This window comes from Marmota marmota, unplaced genomic scaffold, assembly GCF_001458135.2.
Source record: "Marmota marmota marmota unplaced genomic scaffold, marMar, whole genome shotgun sequence".
Lineage (NCBI taxonomy): Eukaryota > Metazoa > Chordata > Mammalia > Rodentia > Sciuridae > Marmota > Marmota marmota.
In genome coordinates this window covers 34934539-34953446 of record NW_026000174.1, presented here as the reverse complement: position 1 = coordinate 34953446, position 18908 = coordinate 34934539, and the positions used below count along the sequence as shown (strand labels likewise).

Below are 18908 nucleotides of genomic sequence, written 5' to 3'. Positions count from 1 at the left end.
GAAAGAAAAGGCAAAAAGGGCAGGAGGGTGGGGCGGGGTGGGGGGGTATGGGGGGGATCCTGGCCTGATCATCTCCCTCTGGAAGAGAAAATTAACTTCTAAGACTCATTATGGAGACAAATGACTCCAGTATCTTCTTTCTGGAAGCAAACATGAGAAGAATACCAAACAGATGACATGTAATGGTGGACTGGCAGGAAGTTCCATTTGCAATTGCTTAGAAATATGTGTAGGAGCACTTCATGCCACCTCCTGTCAGTTCTCATCTGCTTGTTATGTAAGGTCTCCATTTTCCCAGCTCTGCACCAAATGAAATTAAGAAGGCTTAACTGCAATCTAATTACCTCTGTATGGCACAGTTTCAGAAGGAGAGACAAAAATCATAATAAATATTTTATAGGACAGTCAGCAAAGTGAAAGCAAAGGGGTAAAAAATCATTGTGTAACTCATGGCAACAGCAGGAGCTGGTGCTGGAAGATAGAGCTGTCTTGAGGAAGGATGTGTAGCCCATCTATACTGGAGTAAAACAAAAATTCATCCACAGCAAAAATATAAAGTCTATTAAAGAAGGGGAACTGAGATTGAGGTGCAGGGACCATCCCCTCAAATAAGCAAGCAGAGTCATATTTTTTTTTTATTCAATCTGAACTCTGTTGTCTTTTCTAATCCCTGCCCAAAATCCAACAGACCAGAACAAACAATGGAAGAGCCAAAGGTTAATATTTCATGGTGGTGATGCACAGCAATGTTCTCCTGGGTCCTGAATGGTAACAACAGTATGTGACCCAGATATTCCCCCCAAACTACTACTTTGCTACTGATTTCAATGTATTTTTAATATATTGATAGATCAATAGAAATGAAAAATTAGATATTTCAACTCTTGACACTGACAAAATATTTGAGCAGGAGTGTCCTTCCTTCCAAAGACCCACATGAAAGGCAGGGGATAAAATGCCATAAAGACACAGAACAAAGAAAAATTGAGAGGATGGATCAACACATTTTTTTGGAAGCGGGAAAACAAATGAATTGTGATGGACTAGGGTTGAGAGAAGGGGAGCTAAAAGCCTAAAATGCAATTTTTTCAAAATAAGCCAGCCAAATATGCCTAGACACCTGAGAAAATTTAGATTTTAGAATCACCAGTTCCCTACATCAGACGAAGAAAGAAATGCAGCTAAAGAAAATAAAATAGGATGAAAATCAGCATAAGGACTGTCTAGCCCCAGAATTGTTATGCCCATCTACCAATTTATTGTGCCACTGACCTTCTCACTCTGCCAGTGACGGCATCATCACAGCAAGAGAATAACGATTTATATTTGCAAAACCTGAAAGAGATATTCCACACATGGGCTTACGATGGATAGATGGGTAGATGTAAGATAAAGCAAATATAGCAAAATGTTCATTGCAGAACCCAGATGATATTTGTATGGGTATTAAATTTGTATGTTTGAAATTTTTTTCACAGTTGACTGTCAAGAGAAAAAATACATCTAGAATCCCATCTATTCTTACCATCTCCACTGCAACCTCCAGATTCCAAAGTTCCCTCATCTTACATGGATTATCATGATAACTTTCAAATTAGTCTTCAAATACTTGTTCCTCAGTATGTTATTAACAAAGCAACCAGGAAATCTTGTTAAAATAGATGTCACTTAATGCCAAAAGTCTATCCAAACCCTGTATGGTTCCCCATTTCACTGGGATTAAATTGCAGAATCCCCCCCAAAAGTCTATAGTACCTACATGGTCTAGAGTTTTGATAATTTTCTGATGTGTTTCCTACAACTGTGCTCTTCAAGTACTCTGAGATAGCCACATTGATATATAGTCCACAAAAGACTGTCATACAAAAAATAGGGGATTCCACAGAAGAACAAGCTAAAGAAGATTCAGCATGACACTGTGACACTGACCCATGGAGTGGAAGACATGTAGAGAGGCTAGAAATGAAACCAATAAATTAATAATGTTGTTTAAATGTGACATTATTATGATAGGTTTTACCATTCTTTAAGGAGATCTAGTAAAGTCTTCTTAGGATAACTTAGGACATACTTACGACAACAAAATTAGACATTATTAATTTCCAGGAAAAGAAAAATTGTTTCAAAATGGCAAAGTAATCATGGTACCCTGTAATATCTGATTTATTATAAAGTAAATATTGAACAGTGAATTGACCAACACTGTGGCAAGGGTGATGATCTCCAGTAGAGAGGAAGACAGGAAGTGTGCGTGTGAGGTGGGTGAGGGAGAGCCAGGATGGTAAGTCATCTTCTTTCTGCTCCTGATACTCTTGAGTTTATGACTATACCATAGAAAATGTCTAAAACTGAAAAACTAAGGTAGACAGACTTATATAGTATAGAAACTTAGATAAATACATGAAAAGACACTATAACACCAGAACCCAGATGCCTCTGGAAACAATTCAGTGGAAAGAGTTGGAAGAGTTAGGAAGAAGTGGAACAGGTTTGTTGTCTTTTGTGGTAAGTATTATAGCACCACTTTATTAAATACATGTATTTATTTTTATAAAAAATTAAAATTAAAATTAAACCTACCTTTTCTTCTTAAGAAAAGAAAACAAACAAAAAAAAAACAGAAAATTAGAATTTAAAAAACTTCCACTTAGGAAAAAAATTTTTACTGAGAAAATTGCTTCATTACTATGAAAACCTTATTCTTCTTTTATACAGTAGCTGGCAGGCTCTCAGACACTTCAATTTATAAAAATGGAATTTTACCTGAAAGCACTATCATATCAATGATGATATTCTCCTCTTTAACTCACTTGAGGAGCAGCAGCTAATGGAATAGTATTCAGAGCTAACGCACAACATAGCCACTTAATCTCAAATTAACATTTCAAGAATACTTTATACTTACAAAATTTTTACAAAATTTCTTTTCAAAAATTATTTTCTCATTATTTCTTTCAATTTTTACATGAAAATTTGAACAAAACCATCATAATATCCTCAGAAAAGTCCCTAATACAAACTTGACAATTCATAGCTTGGATATCTATATTAATTTTTCTTGTTTTATCCTCCCCTTTTTCATAAGACATATTTGACTAGGAATAACTATGCACTTCAATATTTCTCTTCCAGAAACCTTCTTTCCAAGATCATGACTCCTGGCTCTTCCTATTTCTCTCCACACTTTCCGGAGAGCTTGATCACAGCATTCCTTGCATCCTAACTGCTCCACACACCTAATATGAAATGTTTTCTTCTTCCTATAAACTCTGTTTTTAGTCAGTTTTTAGCCCAGAAAAACAGTAACTGGTGAATTTGTCAAAATATTTAATTATCAGTTTTCATGCTAGCTATTTTATTTATTTATTTATTTATTTATTTATTTATTTATTTATTTATTTATACCAAGGATTAAGCCCAGGGGTATTTAACCACTGAGCAACATCCCCAACCCTTTTTATTTATTTATCTTTGTATCTTGCGACAGGGTCTCCGTTGCTCACAGCCTCACTAAATTGCTGAGGCTAGCCTCAAACTTGCAATCCCTCTGCCTCAGCCTCCTGAGCCACTGGGATTACAGGCATGCACACTGCACCTAGCTCATGCTATTTAAAGAGTTCAACAGCACAGAAGAAAATTATAAACCAGTCTCAAAATTTATCTATGTATATTAAATCACTTTTGTCTATGTGATTTTTTTAATCTTTTGTTTTCATTCTCTGCACAGCTATAATATTTGCTACATCTTTTAAACAGTTTGACATATTTTGAATTCAAGCCTGTCAAATCTCACGGTTCATTTTTCAATATGAACAAGTGAAGCTGGGAGCTCACTCCAAATTGCTCAGTATTCTTAAAGATGGAATAAATTCCAAAAGAATTAAAGAATCCATCACTGACCGTACCACCCACTCTTGCTTCAGGGCTGGTCACATGCTGACTTATAAAGGAGTCTGCTGTTCCATGGACCACTCAGAGGTCCCCTCAGGGACGATAAAACAGGAACCGTTCATGCAAGCCACTGTGTGCTCTTGGATATTGTCACCAGAAATTGTTTGCTGAAACTCCCCATTTACAGACATAAACTACCAAAGCTCCCCTATTTACTTTCTTTGCTCTTAAATTTACTTTTGCCTTCAAAAATTCTAGTAACTTTTCCTTTCATAGTTCATGCTAAACTTTTTACCAGTTCATCTTCTATTTCTGTATCTCCATTATTTTATATGTCCATGCTGTCATGTCTATAATTTTCCCCATGATTTTCTTAATTCTTTTATGTGTGTACAGGTATGTATGAACATATTTTATACACATAGGTAGCCAGACAAATATAAATTTATCCCATCTGCTAGAAATACATATACATTCATTTCCCATTCCCTACTACTGTTAGAGAGGTTTCAACTACTGTTAGAGAGATTTTGTTATTGTCTATTTAGAGCCTGGCCAGCACACTGAAACTACTTTCTCTTTGTTTACTCCACCTCTTTCAAATGATATGTATTTTCTTTTGATTAAATTCATGGTGCAAATCCTCAAATACGTATTCACTGGGCTGCTTCTTTTTCTCTCTCCAACAACCTACTACATGCAATGATACCTTCCTGTTTGTACAAATATCTTCAGATATTTCAGGAGCCATCTCTGTGTTGTTAAGAATCTTTGGGTTTTCTGATAATGCTTTCCAGTCCCTTTCATTCTACGTTAAAGAATGATGTAAAAGAAGCACCAACAATCACTCATCTTTGACAAATCTTATATTCCCTAATTATTTACTTTGAATTTGGCTGAACCTCTGGTAATGTGTGTGTCTACTCAATGGCCTCATATGCAGATCCATCCCTACTTGCTACTAGAAATGTCACCACTGCTGGCAGCATGAAGCCATCTCCTCATCTTAGAGCAGGTCTAGGGAAGTAAAGCCAACAATGGTGGGACTTTCTCCAATTCTGTTCTTTCTTAAATGTACTTTTCCTTTGCTCTGATATCTTTTAAAGCTACACAAAGCTCTTTCCTGCTACTTTGTGATTTGTGACCCTTTGTAGTAGTAGCTAGCCCGCTCATGTAACAAAATCAAAACAAAACTTTTGTAATTCATGTTACTCACATTAGTGGTTTCCCTAATCTAAGATTATTGTTTTCTCCTTTTATAAATAACATTATTGTTGCATATTATTTTATGGAAGTAGATATTCCATCTTTGGCCTAGTAGCTCTGAAAAGTCATTGTCAGTCTGGAAGACCTCGGCACTGAGATCAGCAGGCTGAGACTTGCCATCCATCTATAGCTACCTGGTCATGGACTTTAAAGCATGACATCAGCACTTAATGTGCTTACTTCTCTTCCTCTGACTAGTTTCCATTTAAAGAAGGCCTTTTCCCCTCTCTTATCTTTTTTAGTGCTCTACAGTTTCACATTATGCACCAACTATTCATTCTTAAATCTCAAACCTACCACCTTTCCTCTCTGTCTCTCACATGCCCTATGAGGTCTTCAGGAAAGAGATTTAATTTTGCCCAATCCATCTGCCTTTTCTATACATTTGATTTTGAGAGCAGCTATTTCTACTAGAATTTTTTCAACTTTGTAGAAGTTTTGTCATTATCTATGTTCCCTGGTATTTTTATTTCTCCTCAGAAATCCTTGTTTAAGCTGCTTTGTTTACAATTTTCTTCAATTCTCTGAAACAAAAACTAACTTTCTCTTCTTATACATTTCTCTTGATTAATACATCATTTTTAACATCTCCCATATACCTTTGTCATGCTCACTATAATAAAGTTTTGCAAAGGATTCTATGTAAGCATTCCAGAAATACCATCAGCCTAGTCATGAGAGGCAGGGGTCTTGTGAAAGTTTCTTGAAGGAAATGATCTGTTTCAAAGAAAATTCGAATTTTGATAGATAAAGAAAGGGCAGAAAGGAATCCCAGGCTCAAGGAAAAGATGTGCAGAGGACAAAAATGTAAAGCAGCAGGGTCTATACATCATATTGAGTCACTTACTATTGACACAGCAAGAATGTGAGGGTCTGGGAGAGATTTGTCAGGAGGCAGGACTGCTGAAATAGATAGTGGCTATATTGTAGGATGACTTCAAATGTCTCCTTATGCACACGGCTAACGAGGGTCACTGACAAGCTTTAAGCAAAGGATTGTCATGACTAGGTTTCTATTAGATAAAGCATCCTTTAGACCATCCATAGCAAAATCAAGGCTTGAGGCAAGAGAGGGTAGATTGAACATTCTTATAGTGTCTATAAAAGAGATGAAAATTGCTGAGGCTTGGGTTCAGGGACAGGAATACCCTGCATTTTTCTGTTGTACCCTCCCCTTTGAGTAAATGCATAAGTTATCTATCCCATCCTGATCTTTAATTGGCCTCATATGAGACATCATAATATTATGAGGATAGTGTTTCAACTCCTTACACTGAAATTTCTTCTAGCCCTGATTTATGAGATCCTAGAATTTTAAAAAAGTTTGTTTTTGGAGATGAGCTAGAGGAAATTGAAATTTGAAATAAAGGAAGATTTTTGAGGGATGTCTCCAGACATGGGGGAGCAAGAGAAGGGAAGAACAAGCTGAAAATAAGACAGATAAGCTGAAATACCAATCAAAGCTAAGCAATTAGCAGACCCAATATGCTTCAGTTTCTCTCAAATCCATTCCATACTTTCTAACTCCTGTCACCCATTATTAGAAACTGTTCTCTTTCCTGTATAATCAATTTCAATTGATAATGCCATTATTTGCAGATTCTCTGTATACACTGCTATAAGGCTGAGCTTGTCCTTTACTGGAACATTTTTACACACACATTCTAGATTCTTTAAAAGAGGGCCTGAACATAACTCTTCAACTGTCTTCCCCATACATGCCTATTTTATAACATTGGACAAACTTTCCTGAACAGGATCACTTTTTTTCCAAATAAAATATGTTCTTCCTGATGGTACAAGGAAATTTTTCAAAATCTACTTCCTGGTTTTCATACCATCTTATATATAAATTAGATGCTGTTTGTCCCTTTGTTGAATCACTCACCTGCAATTTTTAAAAAAAAAAATTCTTTTATAATTAATTTATTTTTATAATTAATTTATAAAAATTAATTATAAAAATTAATTTTATAATTAATTTGTCTCTTTTGAAGAGTTGAAGAAGAAAAAATAAGTCACTTTTTAAAAGCAAGGAGTCTAACCTAGAACTCTCCATAAAGCTAAAATTAGGGTCTTCGTATGCTTCATTCATGATTTCAAAAGATATTTACTAAGCAATAGCTATCACACAAACAGTGTATTAACCACTGGGCTCATCATACAGAATAAATCTAATGTTTCCCTGCCTTCATGGAGGTTTAGAAACTATTGGGTTAACACACCTTGAACAGGTAAGTACAAGTGTAATTGATGCCATTAAAGATAAGTCCAGAAAACTAAGATATCAAAAAAAAACGTGTTTTGTAATTCAATTTGGGTTCACAGATGTGACAGCTATTCAAATCCTTTATATCTATTTTTGCCACTGCTCTAGAGGCAGGGAAAAACAGCCTATTCACTTTTTGTTGTAGCTGGGTGGCCATAAGGACTGTACTGGCCAACAAGCTCTGAGAAGTTTCAAAGGAAGCCATGACAGGCACTACTCCTTGCTGTCTTCTTCTTGCCTTAAACTCAGATGTGATGCTTCTAGCTTGCAGTGTTCATCTTGTGAGCATAAATGTGAAAATTTGAACACAAGGACAACACATTAAGGGTGGTGGAAGAGACAATAGAAAAGCCTTCTCCCTTAATGGATCAGTATGTCAGTGAATAAATGGTAGCAATGTCTGATCTATGAATTTCAAGTTACTGCATCATTGAAGGACTTTCCATTGCACGCAATTATATGCAACCCAAATGTGTTCAAAGGAAAACTGACAATGTACTAAAGTCCAAGAAGGCTGCCTGAATGATGAATCTTTTTTGTGCTAAGCCTTAAAAAAATGTGTTATTTTAGCAAAGGAAGTTGGTAGTAGCTGCAGGCAAAGAAAAGCTCTCCAGCCATTGGAATTGAGTTATGATAAGACTTTTGTGTGAGTTGCTCTTTACTGAAGATGGTATAAAAGTGTATGCAATGGTGGTGAATAAAACAAAGGGGACCTTGTCATCCAAAGAGCCCAGTAAGCCAGTCAGAAGCCTTGTAGGGCCTTTGAAGAATTCTGGTCAATAAATTTAATTAAATGCCTTTTAAACACTCAGAGGTGAGAAATAGCATACTTATACATTAAAAAATCAATTAATTCTAGGCTCATCATAGTGACTGACAGAAAGGAAAAGAATAGATATAGAAGGCCATTGTAGAAGTGATTGAAGTTGTCCAAACTAAATAGGAATGATAGAGTGAGGGGCTGTGTCCCTGTTAGAGCATTTCTTAGAGTATTTCTATGACCTCATCTCATTTCCCAACCAGATTTACATTTTTACCTTCCCAGAATGCACCACAGATGTGCAGGGGGGCATCCTGACATCCTCTTTGACATGATGTCAGGTAGAAAGAGTTGGAAGCATATGCGTAACCCAATTAAGAGAGGAGAAAAGTAAGATGCACAAAGAAAACTGGCTTGCCAAATATTTCATCATTTTATAAGGTCTTCCAGAATGAACTCTGAGTGCTGTGTCTATGTATCATGTCAAGTTAGAAAAAAACACTTTGGCATAATTAATGTGTTATAAAATGAACATTCACTCTAAAGTTCCTCTTATTTTACAAGTCTGTCAGCATTCAGAGGTAGAAATATTTCTTTTTTGCTAATTAATTTCATAGAATAAAATTACATATATTCATGTAAGTCTAGGGGACATCATACTACCAACAAATGAACTCTTTGCTTCAGCTAATTAATTATTGATTACTGATTCCCTAAAATCTCCTGCATCAAGTTAGTGTCAATACCAATGAAAATGGCACTTAGTGTGACCCCATAATTTCCTCTATCAAAATAGTAATTGAAATATTTTATAAACCTTTATTAAAAATTTTCCATTTTAATTCTAATGTACTTGGAAAAGCAACAGGTAAACCACCATTATTCCCCTTGTCACTATCACAGTTCTGGCACATAGCAGGAATTAAAACCATACACTAAATTATAACCAATAATTATTGAGCAAATTGGCAAACACTATGCTAGGGACTTTTAGTACAGAATCTCATTTAATTTCCCACTAGTTTTATAGAGAACATACAATAATTATCTCCATTTGACATAAAGAACATGGAACTTAGAGATGTTAAGTTATTTAATCACAGAATTTAGGATATAGCAGCAGTGATTCACCTTCAATTACATGCTCAGAAGATGGGCACTACAAGCTGAAGGCATCATGTCAGAGATTAAGGTAGGAAGAATTTGGAAAGAGTAGTGCTTGTCATGGCTTCCTTTCAGATCGCACCTCAGAGCTTGTTGGCCAGTACAGTCCTACGCCCACACAGCTGCAACAAAAAACTGGAAAAGTCAGTTCTTGGATTTCCCTGCCTCTAGAGCATTGGCAACGAATGAGAGATATTGAGAATATCTGCTGAATTCAGCTGTATCAGTGAATTTGCTGGGGTTCAAACTCAGACCACTAATAACTGATACTGCCTCTCCCAACTACATGAATGAGCGAAGAAATGAATGGATTGGTTGAACTTCTCAGCAATTCACTGGTCATCGTCCAAGATTTGTCCCCAGTCATTACAAACCTTAAACTAATTAAAAATACAAAAGTTATTTTTTATACATAATTATCATAGTGTGCTTTCGTATCCGTGGTTCTTAGCCCATGAGACATTTAGCAATTTCTGGAGACATTTTTAGTCCTCACAACTGGAGGAAAGGGGTATGTGTGCTATACTGTCATCTAGTGGATAAGGACCAGGGATGCTACAAAATATCCTAAAACACACAGCAAATCCTTAACACAGAAATATTTCCTCCAATATGTCAATACTGCTGACTTTGAGGAATCCTATTCTGTATCATATGACTGTTCATATGAAGAAATCAAATCATACAAAACCTTGCCAAAAAGTCCTCACATTTTAATCATGTTCCCAGTGTCAACTATACTTTCTTGCATCTCTTATCTCTTGGCTTTCCTTTTACTGTCACATTTACTATCACAAGATTAATTAATACTAACATAAAATTTCACTACTTGAATAGTAACAGTGAAAACAGAGATGTGATGGCTACATTCCTTTTCCTTGTAGAGCAGCAGTGCCTTGCTGAAATGGAGACTTGACAATATGTTCACATATGTTCATATGCAGACACCTTGACACAATGAAGAAAAGCAAGCCTCATGAACAGCAAGAAGCCATTAACCGTTCTGTTTGATCCAAAAGCTATTACATATTACACAGTCTAAAAGGTAGGAGAATAATTATGCATTCAAATACATAGATCCCAACATTTTTTATCATCTGTTTCAAAAGGACTAACTAGGTACCAAGCTGAAAATCTTGTCACATAGCAAAAATGCAGTTATGGAATCTTAACAGTAGGTGGCAGAAGCACATAAGTGCTTGAGTTTATCACTAAAAAATATAGTGGTATTTTTAATTTTATTGGAAGAAAAGAAGTAAACATATTTCCCCTCAACAATTCTCACTAATGCTCTCTGTATTTTACCTGGCTCAAAACTATTAAGCTGCTATTGTTTTCAGATAAATCTACTGTTTACTCTTGAATATTTGTTTCTGTGTGAAAATAACCTGTGTACATGTGTGTAAGCACAATAATTATGCAGATAAAACTATGTATATGCACATAAATTGAAGTATTATATATAACTGTATAATTTATCAAATTTAGAATAACTATGGTAACACAATACAATAATAATAATATTAGATACTCCAAATTGAACACTTTCTCTCATTCATTGTTTTTAACAACTTTAGAGGTGAGGTATTTGCTTTTTCCCTTTGTAGCTCAATTGCCAATGATCAGAATTGTTGAACAAATTTTTCAGGGTCTCACACTATAATGAAATATAGAATTGAGATTTATATCATTCATTTCAGAATGTCCTAAGCCTACTAGTTTATTGATATCAATAATTTTGTCTTACTAGTTTCTATTCTATCTCATCAAACATAGAGAAATTCTTAATATGTCAGACATGGTAGCACATGCTTGTAATCCCAGCTACTTTGGAGGCAGATGCAGTAGGATCTTAAGTTCAAGACCAGCCATGAAATTTAGGGTGAAGCCCAGTTGTAGAGCCCAAATGAGTTTAATTCCCAGTACTATCCCCTGCTTCTAAAAACAAAAATGCTCAATAAATATATTACATCAGTTGAAAACCAAGTGAAGCCTATTTCGTGCTTGTAAGGAAAAATAATTCATCACAAAATTTATTACTGGATGCATGTTAAAATTGGGATTATCAGGTGTGCTCCATGATAATTTAATCAGACTTTCTTATAGAAATGTTTTTCTTAATATTTTCCAGGTGGCTTTAATGTGCAGATGTTGTTTAGAATCCAGAGTAGCAACTGTGATAATAGGTTTTGAGTAGTCTGTGTTTTTTTTTTTTTGAGGGGGGATGGGGGGTACTGGAGATTGAACCCAGGGGTGCTCAACCACTGAGCCACATCCCCAGCACTTTTTTTAAAAAATTTTTTATTTTGAGACAAGGTCTTACTAAATCGAAGAAGCTGGCTTTGAACTTACAATCATCTTGCCTCAGCATCCCAAACTGCTGGGATTACAGGCATGTCTCATTTTTTGGATAAGTTTTCAAAGATAAAACCCCAAATACCAAACAATTCTGGAGGTTATGAGTGTGATGTTTCATACCAAAGGATGTACAATTTTGCAATTTGTCAAAATCGACAATGCTCTACCCATTATGTCTGCTCCCTTTGTGATTGATTTTGTGAATTCAATGACAGAAGTAGGAATTGATTTTTGTTTATTTCCATGAACAGCCTTGCCACACAAGGCCAACAGTCATAGAAGCTAGTGGTAGATGTTATTAATTTGTCCTCATTACTAATTATCTTTTAGAACCTCAGTAAAATGTGTAAGATATGGCTTGACATGCAATTTATTATTAATACTAATTCTAAATTACTCTTGCTAAACACTGTTCCTTCTACATAATGAACAAGTGATAACTTTTTGCTGTATGAATGATAAGTATGTATCCATGAACAAGCAGATGAATAGACACAGGTAATCTGTTAAGCAATGAGATACATGGCTAGTCTTATTGGTTATTTCAATAACTCATTTCCAAGGCAACTTTGATAATTTCTACTAATATTTCTATTGGTCCAATCGTTTTAAAATAATATGGATGAAAACAGCTCAGATGAAGGGTGTTTTTCACAGTTTTTTTTTTAACTCAACTGTTGTAAATGTAGAACTGTTTTCCTAAATGAAAGTCAGGCAGGCTTTGTTATTCTTTTATCAGAATGATGGTATATAATTAGAAACATTTTAAGTTATTTGGAGGTGGCTGTCTCAGAAGCAGAATGTATCTTTGAAAAGAAATAACCACAAGATGGTGGGCATTGTGTTTTGGTTTGCTTTAGCTTTTAACCAAAGCTTTCCGTGGAAAACGAAGTCCTTTGAAGGACTCATCCAGCGGGTCTGCTTTGTATTACTGTGGTCCATTATGTTCAGAATCAATTCCAGATCAGTTTATATAACTCATTCAGTCTTATCATGAACATGACTCCTGAATGTACTAACAGGTTTTAGAATTTTAATGCCAATTTTCCTCATAAAAGTAGTCAATGGTTTTCAGATATTTCACTTTCATGTAGACTTATCCTGATGAGCAGAACTAGGAAGAATTTCCAACCATTCTTTGGGTGAAGATGGCACATTGCCCAATACTTTAAATGGCAGAGAAGCCAGAGCAAAAAAAAAAAAATGCCAAGTAATGCCAATGTGACTGCTGGGAGCCATTAGCCAAGTAGGTATGACAATTTCCTTGCCAGCGTACCCCATGTTGCTTAGTGGAAGGACTCGTGGAAATAGGACATTTTGCAGTGACATTGCATGTAGGTGACCTTGCTCAAGGACCAAGGCGGATCGGGTTTAGGGTGTTCCCGGTTTAGGACTATCGGGTTTAGGGTGGTTCCAGGTTTAAGGTTATTCCTGCTGGGAATAGGGCGTATCCTGCTGCCTGAGTTCCCCTTGAGTTCTCACAGGATTCAGACAGTATTTTTGGGGAGACAGAAGCCCAGTGGGGGTGGATTTGGGCAGAGAACGTGGATTTCCCCAGAACGTGATTGTAGAGTGCCGGTGTGAGTTCGGGAATAAAGAATTGCTGTTTGAATCTACAAGGTGTGTGGTGGCTCCTGATTTTGTGCCCAGCCAGACTGCGGCATGTGACAGCAGAAGTAAAGGAGGAGACATACTTAACAAGGAGAACCCAGAGAAGCTTATAATCTATCCAAATTGTCAAAGCACAGATGCAGAGGTGACTGGGGCATTGCTTGATTCCCAAGACACCAGCAAAGTCCTTTAATCAGCACATACATTGTTCTGCATATATTGTTGTTCTTGAATATTAAGCAGCTGGTGACTCAGTGCCATCTGGCCCTTTCTGATTGAGCATAGCTCTGGTACAGTGAGAATGTGTCAGGAGTAAGGGAGAGAAGTTTCCAATGGGAGGATGTGTCAGAGTGAACCAGAGAAGGGAGGAAGGAGAGTCTCCCGGGCTGAACAGAAAACGAGGAGGTGACAGGGCACCTATGCTTTGCACAGTTGACTTTCTCTTCTCTACAGACTATAAGGATGTGCTTTCTGAGTGCTGTGGGGATTTTGTTGTTGTTGTTTTTGCCTTTTTTTTCTTTTCTTTTCCCTCAGTAATGATGTGAGGTGTGGACTTTGGAGCATACACAGTGAGTGGCTAGGATGGGAAGGAACTTAGCAAATTTGTGGGTAAGGGCTGAATGAACTCTTTACAGGGATCAGCTGCTGCTTACAGGGTAAGAAATCGCTACTATATATATATATATATATATATATATATATATATATATATATATTGCTCTTTACTTACAGGTATTTGGGAAACAGTTATTTCTATATTCATTTTATTGATAAGAAAACTTAGGTTCTCAAGTCAGTGATTTGCCAGATAACACTGGGTATGGCCAAGCTGGGTAGGTTGGTGGGTGGTGAGGACTGTCTGAGCCTGAAAGGACATTGACATCATCAGTTCAAAGCTTTCTATTTTGCTGTTGACATCAAAGACCCCTGAAATGATAAGATGTCCCCAAGTTGACTTATTTGTAATGGAGACTAGAATCCCAGACCAGCTGTGTGTTAACTTTGTGGAGCCCTCAAATAGTGCTCCCCAAGTGGCTGGCAATTAAGGATTCCTTCTAACTTATTTTTTATTTAAACACCATGTTTCAAAAAAATAAGGGGGTGAGGACAATAACAACAATGATGATAATCATTCTTTACTAAAAGGCTACTATGTGCAGTATGGGTTAGGTGACCTCTCTAATTATCAAGACAAATACGTCATAGATGTTATAAATCACTTTCCAATGAAGGAATTCATTCTCCCAGCAGATGTATAACTCACTCTAAGTGACAAAAACAGTACCAGGGGCCCATCTTATATTATAAAGAAATTTTCTAGCAAAATTTATTCATTAAATAAATTAATTCCTAGTTTAATTAATCAATAACATATGTAGGCCATGCAGAAGTTCAGATCATTAGTATAAAAATTATATTAATCTGTCCTAAAGTCTGTTTTGGTGAGCCCATTCATCCTTGACATTAATAAATGTATTAGTTCCATCGTACTGAGATACTGAATTTAACCTATGAGTATTTCTACAAGCACATGACAAAGGTATATGTTTAACCTGAAGGAATAACTACCTTGTTAGATGACTAGAAAAATAATTCCAGCTGATATTATATTTTTACACTATATTGCCTTGAGTTAAATAATAAACATCAAGGTTTGTTACTTACATATCTTTAGCTCAAAGCGCAAAGAACAACTGTTAAGATTTGCTTTCTATTAGGTTCCCAGTGTAAATCTACAAGTTGTTAAAGGGTTACTAATCTGTTCCTACAGAAACAAAGGCACTATAGCCATGCAGGAGGTAATGAGCACCAAATGTCTCTGAGAGAGAAAAATTACAAAAGAGAAATGATAGATGGCACTTGCTAGAAAATTTAATTAAAACTGTGAATGAAAAATTTTGAATCAGACTGAGTAGCAGCTGCACTCATACATGACCTGCTGCAGTAGCAGGGGCGGGGACATGTGCCAGGAAATATTCTGTGAAAGCAGCCATGCCATTCTTGAGTTTCATTTAATCCAGCTCTCCATGAGGCCTTGTTCTGAAGGACCTTCTAGGAGACGCCCCCACCTCAGTGAACCACTCAGAACACAAAGCAATCTGCTCTTGGTTGCTTAGTGACACTAGAATGTAGGCCACAGGATGTCTTCAGTTTATGGGAGCTGTCCCTGGTTTGTCAAGAGGCAATATACTCTGCCACTCTGCACTTCTGGTTTTGCTGCAATAATTAAGCAAGACTCCATTTGCAATTCCTCTAAGACCTATGATTAAGAATATGAGTCATCTATGTAAATACCATAACATATGCTCCCTGCCTAAATTGCCTCCTTTACCAGAGAAGCAAGTAGGAGATGCACTGCTTCTCAACCATACCTACGCTTATCCCCTCACTGGGCACTGACATGTCTTTGGGACAGGAGGAAGAAATTGGATTAACATAACATGAAAAATGGATCAGTCTTAACTCCATCACCTATAGGTTGTTTGTCTTTAGTCTGATCTGTTTATCTCTCTGCTTCTCATCTGTAAATCTATCTAGTTTTAGGGGAATATAACAAGGTCAAATGTTCTAATTTAGAATGCTTTGAAAATGATGAGGCATTAAATAAATATAAGGTACTGTGACTATTTCTTATTTCTCAACTATACTTATTCATTCACCACACTCTTTGAAAGGTCAAGACATAGATGAACAGACATAGATTGAATCTAATCTTGAGTATAAGAGTATTAAGCAGCTTGCAAGTTAATCAATTTCATCATAAAAACACACTATTCCTTGTTAGAATCAATCTTGACTTGTATGTCTCCTGTATGGATTTCCCAAAACAACAAAACTTAAAAGCACTTTGCAATATATTGTTTCAACAAGGTCTGGTGGTGCATGTCTACAATCTCAGAGACTCTGGAGGCTGAAGAAGGGTGATCTCAAGTTCAAGACCAAACTCAGGAACTCAGTGAAGCCTTCAGAAATTTAGCAAGACACTGCCTCCGAATAAAATAAAAAGGGCTGGGGATGTAACTCAGTAACCAAGAGCCCTAAAATCAATCCCTGGTACATGCGCATGCATGTTTGTGCATACACACACGTGCGCGCGCGCACACACACACACACACACAACCATATTGTTTTAATATCAGAAACTTTTGTTCTTTAAATTTATTAATAATCATAGAAATAAAGTCTTAAGTCCAAGGTTCAACTAATGTGTGGTGACCTTCCAGATTGCCATTCAGAGTGATCAGGACTTAGCTCCCAGTGTCTCTTCTCTTCTTCCAGAGCAGCAGAAATTTTAGCTGGGCACATAGATGCCCAGTATAAAAACTACCTTCTTAGTCCTTCCTGAAACTAGATGTAGCCACATGCTTAAGTCACAGTTAATAAGATCTATGCAGGACATTCAAGGGACAGCTTCGAGGAACTGTCCTGAAGGAACACATGTGCTTCTCATCCTTCCCTCCATCTTTTCTGCCTGAGACACGGAGCCACCTGGATAAGATGTGTCTGAGGGCCACTACTATCGATGTCAGAGGAGCTCAGTCCTCGAGGACTCCAAGAAGCAGAGTCATCAAGATAACCCTGGACATTCAGAAGAGAGAACTGTTATCCTCTCTAAGCCACTGCTGCTTCATTTATTTGTATTTCAGCCAATTCTACCCCTAATTGCTGAAATTACTGTTCTTCATCTTTGTTTTCAGAGTTCCTCAAATTTCAAAAATTATACATTATTTCCAATTAATATTCACTTGACAAATACATATGAAGCAACTCAGTGCATGTATCAGGCAATGTAGTGGAAAGTACATTGCACTGGGGAGAGAATAGTGAGCGATTCCTGTATAAGTTGTCTCTTAAACTCAAGTTGTCCTATTTATTACTATAAAAATCTAAATACTGTACAATATATAATATGATTATATAATAATAAGAAAATATAGATTATGTGTGCTTAAAATTGGTCCTATTTGTCAATATTTCCAATTATCATAATATAATGATATTAATATTTAAATAATAATACATATGTAAGCTCTAGATTACGATTTCCAACATATTTTAATGCACCTGTGTCAATTTCATTATAAACACAGGATTGAAAACTTGGGACTTAATGAGTTAATGTCCTTAGCAGTGAAGAAAGAAAACGCAACAAAGATAAATGGCAACATGAATGTCTTGAATGAGAAGTGCAGGGTGCTTGGGATGAGCATCCCTTAACACACAAATCTAATCAGTGTCCCAACTCAAGGGAGAAGGAAGGTTTATTGGAAGACAGGACATTAGGAGTGACAGGTGTAAAATTAAAATGAGATGTTAGACACTGGGCCGAGAGGGAAGGCACATTGCAAGTAGAGGAGCTCTTTCCACAGGCCCTCCAGCAAGAAAACGCACAATGGGTGGAGAAAAGAGAAGTTCACCATGGCTAGGCCAAGGCAGGGACCTCAGACACAGGTGCAGTGGCTACCACGGTCCGGTCCCCAGATTCTCATCCATTCTCTACTGTCTCCCAGTCACTTGCCATGCTGGAGAACAAGCACAAAATGAGCCAGAGAAAGGATTCGTGGAGAACCAAATTCCATTTTTTCAAAAATTTCTTGTGGGTGAAGACAAAGAATTTAAACCCACACCCCACAATCAAAGTATTCCCTGATTCTAGTCTTTTCCTTTTTTAATCCAAAAGGGAAAAACTGAAGTGAAAAGAAGATAACACTTAATGGGATCATTGTTTTGCCCTAGTTTATGTAAGAATGAACAGACCAAACTAAAATATGCAAGTCATTCCTCTCAACAGAACACTTCTTGTTCCCTTCCGTTTCTAATCTACTCATTTACAGAAATAAATAAATATATTTCTCCTCTTCAACAGAAGCTGCCTCCCCAGTAGTTTTTCTTATTCCCCATGTTAAGGAATTTTCTGAGAATGCATTTCAAAGAACAAACATGCACACACACACACACACAATTTAAAATCCTCACTTTTAAGATCTTCCTCTACTGAGCAAACTGAGAAAAGTCTATCAGCAGGATTAAATAAGGAATGCAGGACACTGGAGTGCAGGTGTCCTTTTAAATCTATATAATTTCTGCCCACAGGACATTGTAGGCATGCATACATAAATTGGTTGTATTTCCCAGAACTGCTCAAATATAATCTTCTGCATTTCTCCTCAAATAATCCAAGCTCTGAACTTGACCTTCTTGTCACCTCTAAACTGCTTTTCCTGAACTTCTTAAGACACACCATTTCTCAGCATTTAAGTTTCCTTTCAAATATCACCTACTTAAAAAGATCATCCTTTACAGTTTTTTTTTTACCTGAAGTTACCTCTCCTGCACCCCATTACTCAATATTTCTTCAAATATTTCCTCTTAACATTTATCAGAACACCACACTACCTTGTATATTTGCTTACTTGGGATGAATCAATTTCTGCTATAAAGCCTACTTCTTAAAGGCTAGAATCATGTCTTATGACCATGTAGGTCCCAGAAGCTAGAAAAGAATTTGTGTAATATCTGCTGAGTGAATGAATAATCCTTCCTCTAAATATGACTCCTATAGTTCACATTATAGATGAGTCACAGATA

At 36.5% G+C, this 18908-nt stretch overlaps 2 protein-coding genes across 13 annotated transcripts in view; one reads left to right on the top strand and one right to left on the bottom strand.

The window, feature by feature from the left end:
• The window catches only part of Gas2 (growth arrest specific 2), a 125371-nt gene that overhangs the window by 15613 nt on the left and 90850 nt on the right, over positions 1–18908 (bottom strand). The window contains exon 8 of one of the 11 annotated variants that reach the window (XM_048788503.1): positions 1306–1335. The exons of the other annotated variants lie outside the window; for them this stretch is intronic. Within the exon in view, the coding sequence (XP_048644460.1) occupies positions 1321–1335 (15 nt within the window). The 3' untranslated portion in view covers positions 1306–1320. Of the gene's footprint in view, positions 1–1305; positions 1336–18908 lie in introns of those variants that run through there. 11 annotated transcript variants of the gene reach the window in all.
• Positions 1–18908, top strand: part of LOC107134305 (small VCP interacting protein) — a 66932-nt gene that overhangs the window by 25740 nt on the left and 22284 nt on the right. The window lies entirely within an intron of this gene.